We start from the raw sequence: 9,585 nt of genomic DNA, 5'->3' as shown, positions 1-9,585 counted from the left end.
CGGATTGCTTGTATGTAAATTCTTGAACGGTAGATTGTCCACATTTAGAAAATATTTTAAACATTATTTACCTTAGCAGAAAATAGCACTTTAATATTGTGAAGGAGCTGTGAATTCAGTAAAATCAGAATGATTGTTCTTTAGATTTATTTGGGTTTTTTTATGTTGCTATTAATCTAATAAAATTCTTAGTATAAAGCTTTTTGTTTGATTAACAAGTCAAGTGATACACTGATTGCTTTATTTTTCCTCCTCTAATATTTCTATTGTAATTGAAATGTAATAAGTTACGTGTTAATCTGAGATACATTTATCAAACAAAAGTACAACACACTAATCATTTGTCTTATTTTCTTTAGATACTCACACCAACTTGTCATTAAACATACCCAACCTGCCCCCTGAGGTCTACATGGTGCCTTTCACTATCTCTGACAGCAGCTCTCCTCCCCGGAGCACCTTCATAAACCTGCCAGGTAACGCTCACATGCGAGTCACGAGGAGCGTGAGGGACAAAAGCGATGAACCTCTGTGTGAACGCTTCTCCTCGCCCTCTCTCTGTTCTTGTTTATTCATGATGCAAAAGCACAAATGATTTCCTTCCAGACTTGTGACTGCACTGCTCTCTTTAAGGTTGCGCTGTGCCCAATCCTAATCTTAATCTTGCTGACACCAGATATTTACATAATCATACATCCGGAGTTAAGGACACTGTTCAGAGAACAAGGTGTCGTTATTTTTTGACCGTCTCTTTTGTGGCTGATAAATTTTGACTGACTCTAATAATGCATTCTCTCATTCTTATATTTATCATTCTTATTTTTTCTCTCTTTATTTATACTAGTTCACTAGAGAGAAATTACTATTCTTTCAACATTCCCCACTAACACACCAAGTGTGTTATTATGTGGCCCTTTTTTTTGTTAGTTTTGCCAACAATTTAAAAAATATAATACGTCTTGAAGTATACTCAAACCATTTTCAGACTAATTGTTGTGTGCCGTGTTTTACTATGTTACTAGAAAAGGTTGTGTTTCTCTGGTTGACACTTTATGTTTCTCCCTTTAGTGACAGTGTGTCCCTGCAACGTCAGAGGAAACTGCAAAATAGCTGCCAAGCCGCTGCAGGGCATGCCAACTATCCAGTCTACAGTGGGGCTTCTGCTTGGCACCTTTGCAGTCATAGGTGAGCAGTGAGGTTTGAATGTCATAGATATATCATACTTATGATATAACATTCAGAAAATGACATTATAGAACCTGTAATTGTAAAATAAAACAATATTGCATATACGTGATGAATGCTTCACAGACCAGTAAACTGTAAAAGTATTGTTTATGTTCTAGGAATCATCCTCATTGTTATTTTCGTCAGACTGTCCTATCAAAACCCCAAAGAGCCGAGCAAAACCAGCCAGGAGAGGGTTCCGCTGAAGATATCCATCTAACTACAATGAATATTGTACATAATTACTGTCTTCACTCTATCTGCACCAATGTAGAAATGTTGCTTTAAGTCCATTGCAAATATTTTAGTTCTATTCAATGCATGCGGTGTGTTAACGCCATATTCTTGGGACATGATTGTAACTTATGTTTGCCTTTTTGTCTTTTTTCTTGTTTTTTCCTATAGAAGTGTTGCTTTGCTTTGAGATATTTTATACATGTATGAAGCCGCACTTATGAAAAATGTGAAGAACAACAAGAATACAACAGAAACGTTTAAAAAGAGAAATTATTCTTAAAAATATTTAACCTTATACATAAATTTATTTTCCAGAAACAGTAGGCTCACTCGTTTGTAGCTAACATCTTACAAACGCATAGCTGACGGATGACGCTTTCTATTTTGTTGTATTTACAATACACTGTAGAATAATTCAGAAATCAAAATAAATATCATGTAATTAGTGTAATTTTGTGTGGAATTTCACATTTTAATTGTAATAAACCATTCCAGAAGTTGCAAATAGTGCCATCATTAAACAATAGCTTTTGTCTTCTTTTTTATCCGTTTTGTATATACATTTCACAGCAAACTTACATCTTCGCAGGTTCTAGTTTATTATCTGGAGCTGTCACTCCTTACACATCCTAAAACCTTTAATCTAATAAGACAGCGAGAACTCTAAAATTACATTAGGTGTATGCTGTGGTCTTGGCAATTAAGGTTGTTTTTTTTCTTTTTTCAAATGCTGACCGAGATGACCTAACAGGCAGGCAGAGCTATATTCAGACAAAAGTGTTGCTAAAAATAGTTCAAGAACTGAAGGTCCACTGAATAACACTGCCCAACCAAACAATGACCTCTCAGTGACAAACAGTGAAGCTTTGTGAAATGAGGTTCACATACATGTCCATTAACACTGCTATGACCACATTTCTGTTAGGCTTGGACACTCCTGAGTAAAACACAGCAGTCAGATTGTTAGCCCTGCTTCAGAAAAACACAAAAAGATTCACAGTTCATATCCAAGCTCCATAAATCTGGCCTCTATGTAAGAGTGCGAGTAAAAAAAAAAAAAAGGCACAGAAAACCATTATTGAAAGAAACATTTCAGAACTGTTTGCAGTCTGCAGCAAGCTTTGAAGGGGCCACAGTAACACATCAAAGAAGGGACTCTGGTCAGAATAGAGCAAAACTGAAGTCTTTGGAGTACAAAACAAATATGCACATTACCCAGACCACATAGGTTTAATGATCATTGAAACATGCTGGTGGCAACATTATTTGCTGGGGATACTTTTCTTCACCAAGGAAAGGGAAACTAGTAGCAGAATAGAACAAAATACACTCAGTGACAGAAGTAAACAATGGAAGAGTAGTAAAAACCAATGAGTGGTTGCAAGGCAAGGGATTTAATAGAAAAAAAAAAAACAACAGGAACAAGGAAAGTGTCGTGAAACCACCAGGACAACAACATCATCTTCATCAACCACAAGAATAGAAACAACAGCAGCAGCAGCCATACAAAAAGATGAGATGCAGCAAACAATAATAGTCATAGCTACGCAAGAAGTGTGCGTGTGTGTACTGTTGGATATAGCAGAGACAATAATGGGAGTTCTGTCACTTTGCAAGCTGCTGTGATGCCTGAAAGCCAATAAACCAGCTGTTTGCTGTACAGCTACGTCTGAGTGATGACTTCTCTTTTCCACACCTCACCTCTTAGGGTGCGTTCACACTGCAGCCTGAAGTGACTCAATTCTGATTTTTTTGACGTAATGCGACCTGTATCCAATCTTTTCATGGCAGTGTGAACAGCACAGGTCGGATTCTTTTTCGAATGTGACCCATATCCGACTCGTATCCGATTCAAATGCGACCTAACGTCCAGGTCGCCTTCATCCGAACTGAACGTCACTGATTCTCAACAAATCTCACTATTCTGCGTCCTGATATGCGCAAGTGGGAAGAAAAACAACAACCATGACGGATTATATGAGGATTAAGTTGTTAATATGCTGCTCCGGCCGGACAACAACTTCAAATATGTAAGCTAAGCTCCACCGTTAGCCTCCATGTTTACTTCCGCAAACACTGAGCACTTCTTCTTTTTATGGCAGTTGGCAGAACACTGAGAACGCTGACGCTATTGCGCCCTCTACTGCACATGCGGGACACTTCAGGTCGTTTGCCCGTTCAGACTGTAGAACGCATACAGGTCACATTTACTGGCAGTGTGAACAGCCCCGGCAAAAAAATCGGAATTGCCAAAAAATCGGAATTGAGTCACTTCAGGCTGCAGTGTGAACGCACCCTTAGTGTAACATTGGCTAAACACACATAATCCTAGATTTATAAAACAATCAAATTCAAAACAAAGCAAATTCCTTTTACAGAATGCTGTGGATTCAAGAATGTCAAGGAAGATTCAAAAGCTGATTTCTTCGATGTACAGATCATTTGCTTTATCTTCAAATGATTCTACTTTACAATTAGCAAAGTGTGTTGAGAACCATCAAACATTTCCTGATCGGCTTATCAAATGTCTGAGTTGGGGTTCTAGTAAACGGGGAATAGATGGAAGTCTACAAAAATAACTGCATTTACATATTCTTCATGTCAAACACACTTGTTATGATCAGCACTGATTCACCACACGTACAAACAACACTGCTGACGGAATACACAGACACACACACACACACACACACACACACACACTGTCCCTTTATATTAGGATATTTTTATCTCGGACTAACCGTTCCAGTCAAAACAAGTTCCAAGCAGAAAAAAAGAACTGTACACTGAAAAGCACCATGAGGGAGATGAGAGAGCAGGGAAGGGATTAACTCGTGACATGGGGTCAAACCTTACATTTGGGAGGTAATAAGCCTCCAACTTCGGCCGTGATGGGTTCCTGTTCTTGGGTTCCACTTCAGAGAACGGAGGTGGCTCAAATGACTGATTTAGGGTGAAAGGTTACAGAGAAAATTGGGGGCAAGATTTGCAATCACTTCAAGTAGCTTGAGAAAGAGAGAAAATTCACAGCATATGGATGAGAGGGTTAGTGATAGAAAGAGTGATGCACTGACCGGTTTTCCCCCACTGGGGCTGACTTGTTTTCCACTGCTCAGTTACTAATGCAGACAAGTGTTTTTCCTAATTCATTTTCCCTGTGGAGTGAGTTTCCCCACAGCTTTGACTATTTTGGGCTTGTTTTAATATGGCACAGATTCACTTTGATGGCAAACACGACAAGACTCCCAGTGAAATTTCAGAAGCTTGCTCTGAACGTGAGCTGAGTCGTTACTCAAATATAAATCCGAACTTTCTTTCCGAGTCGCAATTAGAGAGCACTTCCAAATGATTAATGTAAGAAATCATTAGAGAATCAACAGAATGACAGAAATCAGGCTTGTCTGTGTCATTCATTCTCTGCTAAACAAACACCACCAGAATACTATCTGGTCAGAGCTTTCAAAGAAACTGAGCAGAGACTAATCTATTGATTTGTTCTTTGACACGGTTTACTTTAGCTGTGACAACGGACGACCACACAGGAGTGTTTTTAGTTTCACCAAGGAACTAATCCTACTATTCATTATAAAGAATGTTTCACTTTAAGAAGAAGTGAAGAAGAAAAGATACAACGCAAAATGCAATCACGTTTATTTGAATAGAAATGCAAACATCTGCACTTCAGTGAATACTAAAACTCAAAATTATTCCTTCTTCCGTCGCTTCTAATTAGATCTGCATCACAATAAATTAAATTTCACCCACGAAATCCCTAAAACCACATCAAGCACTGACTTTAAAACTGACTGAAAGCAAAAATAACAGACGGACGCATTGAACACGATTTGCTTCTCACCGATGTAAACGTGAAAGGAGGGGTGCAATAAAGCTATAGCTGTTGTGACAATCTACGTCTAAAAGAAAATCGTCAAATCGTAATTAAAAGTGCATGTAAACATATGTTGTGTGGTTTTATTTATTTTCTACTATTATTTGGATAAAAATGTACACAAAACTAAAGTGCTGCAAGTTGTTTCACCTTGCACTGTAAGCAACTTAATACAAAATCCCAATGAAAGACCAGTTGAGTGGTGTCACCAAGCTGCAAGGATTTTCCTTTGTGCTAGATAAGCTCAGACACTAACAGGAATGGTGCCGCCAAGCAGAGACTTAGATTGCTGATGTGTTAAGTTACATAACTGTGTCTGATGCACTCCAGCTGCCTATCTTTACGGGAACTGCTCTTTAATGGAGCAAAATGTTGGCCTCACTGTGGGTACCAAACAAGAGGTTCTTGTGATTTCGGGGGATTGTTTGTCTCAGCTTTTTTTTCACCTTTTGATATAGGTCAAGTAGAGTTGACTTGTGATTCTCACAAGATTCTGATAACATTAGCCCTGCTGGAGTGAGAAGCTGGAAATGCTGATTGCAGTAGCACAAGTGGTACTTGAGCAAGGAAAAATAAATAGATTTTGCATGTACCATGCATGCAAAACACCTTTACTATTTGTAATGGAATTGCAACTTTTGATGAACTTTCAATATACATTCTGGCAAAAAATATTGATCTTAGGCACTGACTTGAATGGTTGTGGTAGTATCTAAAGCCTATCCTGTAGATGTCTCAAAATCTTTAGCCTATTTTTTAGCCTATTTTATTCATATTATGTCCATACCTTAAATGCAAGTTGATCCTTAAAAGTTACACAGTCAAGAAACATTGAAATATTACAAAATAAGCTCATGATTTTATTTAACCAAACGTGGCGTTGGAGAAATAGAACGCCCAATAACAGCAGCAACTTCAACCTGATTTACAAACCTGATTCTGTTGACTGTTAAGCATTTTTTCACACGTTAGCTTGCTAAGCATTAGCTCTGAGCTTAATGTTGGTTCAATTCATTTCAACATGGAAATTCAATATCTGAAAAATCAAAAAACTCATCTGAAAAAAATACCTGGAAAATTGTAGGACAGTAACCCAGACTGCATAAACTAACATGTGTTAACAGCTGCCATGATGAGCTGATTATGTTCATTCTTGACTGTTTGCACATCATTAAATCAGTCACATCCATATTCTGGTTATGAACAGGTTGCTACACAGAGTTTACATTATGGTAAGTTTATCGTTATTGACTGCTCTCTAGTTAACCCAGCCATAAACAAAGCAAGAATCAAAATGCAAATGCTTTTCTGACTTGTACTCTAATCACAGTATCACACATCTGCCTTCCTTTAGTTAGCATAAAGAACTGAGAAGCATCCAAGTCGCCACTATCAGTCAAAATTTGAAAAATTGGTAAAAATTTAACTACAAAATGTGTTACATCTTAAAATTATTTGTATTTTACACAAGCATCCATTCAAAATCCAGTTATTTCTTCCATCTTCTTTTCTGAAAAAGACAAACAAATTTTCAACTAACACCTATTCTTGCTTTATCCGTCCATGACGCATCAAAGCATGTTATTGACATTTACGTTATTGCAAATAAAAGAGGTGAAGCAAATGCACACCAGAATTAAAATATCTGCATTAAAAACCCACATAAAGAAAGGGGTCATTGTTTTGTGACATTTTTTTCCCCTTTATATATTCAATACAGTAATTTGATGTTCCAGACAGGAAAAACAGGCAAAACAGCTTGTCAAATAAAATGGACATTTGACAGACTGTGTGCGTCACTCCTGCTATTTATGGCATCTCAGAAACCATTATCAGCCCTACATTTCAGAATTGATCAAAACAGGAAGCTGGAAATGAACCCGAATCTGATTCAAGAATCAGCTGCAATTCACACATGACAATTAACTTAACTCCCTCACACTTAGCGGTGTGTAGGTGTTACACTGATGCATTTCAAAAGCAGTAGAAGCTAAATCAGTGCAGATGTATTAGTGATTCTATGGTTCAAAAGGTCTTTGTTATGCACTTTCATACTTCACTTTATACTGTTAAACATTATTATAATGGCAAGAATTATCAGTTCGGCAACATAAAACTGTGACATATTAGTCTAAAAAGCAATTACAACAGCCACCAGAAACCGCTTAGCACTATTTGGCAAAGTGTTAACATGCCTACCCTCCTTAACATCTAGCAGCTTTTTAATGAAACACATGTATTTAATTAGGACACGTCACCTAATCAGTGGCAGCCATTCTCAGACAAATTACGTAATCAGAAGAGCCGGAAACGTGTCCTTTAATACAGAAATCTGACGGTTGCAGTGTGAGTCAGGCTTAAGGACAAAACACTGGCAGGAAATGTTTTATAAATTAAATGAAAGACAAACTCGTCCTGTCTGTTTTTTATTTTCTGAGATAGTCTAATCATAAAATGGAGCGACAAATACAAAACTTTCTTTGTACTTGGTTTCAGTCACTTTTTAAAACAGCAGGGACGTAACTCTCTAGATTATCTAAATTATCTGACAACACAAACTTCATTGAATGGCCTTGAATCTCAGGTTAGAGGAAGAACACAGATAAGGTCATTATTCCAAATGGGATCAAGTCATGTGAAAGGGAGACACAGTTAACATTAAGTCCACTGCAGCAGGAGAAAACCATCATAGAGATTATGGGATGGAGTGGAAAATACAATACTGCTTAATAAATTTAATAAGTGCCTGAAAAGAATGTTGTTAAAAGCATTTTGTCCCACTGCATAGATGTCAAACTAACAGGTTATGAAAGAAAACTGATAGGATGTGTTGTGCGAGCGAGTCTAATAATTTGAAAACAGAAAGAAAACATTAAAAAAAAAAGAAATAAAAAATTAAATCTTGCCTGAAAAATGTTTTCATTTTTTTTTTGGTATATTATAAGAGAATGGACTTAAAAGTCTGAGTGATCATGTAAAAATAGAAGCTATATTATATAATATCATTGAAGAAGAAGAAAAAATTAATTTCACATCACGAAACCCCATGTGTAATCCATTACTTTCAGACTCATTCGTCCCACACATATTGAACACTGACATATCTTGGCAACCCCGTTCCCATAAATAGCAGCCCTGAGACTCAATACATCAATACACAGATCAGTGTGAGAGAATAACAGAAATGACCACCAGGTCTTTTTGGTATGGTTCAGAAAGAAACCTGATGAAAGCACCAGCAGAACCTTAGTCCTCAGTCATGAGGACCCAGTTTAGCAACAAACACACACACACACATGCACGCACACACACGCACGCACGCACACACACTGTCCACCTACACTGCGAACGCAGCTTCTGCCATCAGTCATGAACTGATGCCTGAGTGGGATGAAACCTACTGTCCTTGTGTGGGCAAAGCTGCTCTGAACTTGATTAAACACATGAGACGAAAGAAGAAGAGGAACAAAAAGGAAAAGGGGGGAGGAGGAGAAGAAACACACTCAGTTTTTCCACAGGGAGTCATACTGGCTCTTCATCCTTCTCCTCTGTGTCTCCTTTAATATGAAGAGAAGAGACTATGTTCTCTAACCCATTAATCTTCGCTATCAGGAGTCACAGCTAAGTCTGCTGCATCAAAACCTGATTCATTCACAGTTTAAATAACAAGATCGTTCCAGTCAGAAGAGCCTGAGCAGTTGAAGCCTCTCTACCCTGACCGCAAATCTAGTTTTACCTGGATTTTGTAATAAATTCAGCCAAAGGTTCAAGTTAAAGCTACATACTGACAAAACGTATAATAAAGAAAACTTTTTGACGGCTCAAAGACGTGACGCCCAATTTTTTTTGTCCGGCTCTACTTTTTGCAGTTAAAAAAAGGTTTAAACTCATAAAAAGAAACCATAAATATATCTCCCACATAAACACATTATTGAGCCTTTCAAAAGCTGTTCTTTTTTGGCCATTTTTGGGGTCTTTGAAGGGTCAAAATGTCATGCGGTGCGACTGTCCAAACTCAATTAGTGTTTCAAAAATGTCTTTAAAATTACATTAAATCTGTTCAAATATATTTTCTTTCCTGTTTGGCATGATTTTCAAAGTNCCAATGATATATGAACATGCTGGGTTGTTAAAGTTTTAAATTGTTAATTTACATTGCTTGTTGTGACTGATTGCTGTATGATTGAAATCTGGCCCAACAGGTAAAACCTCTTTTTCAATAAGTTTACATG

The 9,585-nt window shown here is 37.4% G+C and overlaps 1 protein-coding gene across 1 annotated transcript in view; it reads left to right on the top strand.

Annotated features, from left to right (window-relative positions):
• Positions 1-1,955, top strand: part of cdh16 (cadherin 16, KSP-cadherin) — a 22,402-nt gene extending 20,447 nt beyond the window's left edge. The window contains exons 15-17 of the mRNA XM_016672384.1: positions 360-476; positions 1,069-1,185; positions 1,347-1,955. Of these exons, the coding sequence (XP_016527870.1) occupies positions 360-476; positions 1,069-1,185; positions 1,347-1,447 (335 nt within the window). The 3' untranslated portion in view covers positions 1,448-1,955. The remainder of the gene's footprint in view (positions 1-359; positions 477-1,068; positions 1,186-1,346) is intronic.
• The last annotated feature ends 7,630 nt before the right edge of the window (positions 1,956-9,585 follow it).

The sequence above is a fragment of the Poecilia formosa genome, unplaced genomic scaffold, assembly GCF_000485575.1.
Source record: "Poecilia formosa unplaced genomic scaffold, Poecilia_formosa-5.1.2 Scaffold60, whole genome shotgun sequence".
NCBI lineage: Eukaryota > Metazoa > Chordata > Actinopteri > Cyprinodontiformes > Poeciliidae > Poecilia > Poecilia formosa.
Note: the sequence above shows the minus strand (reverse complement) of the source record. Positions and strands in the feature narration are given on the sequence as shown.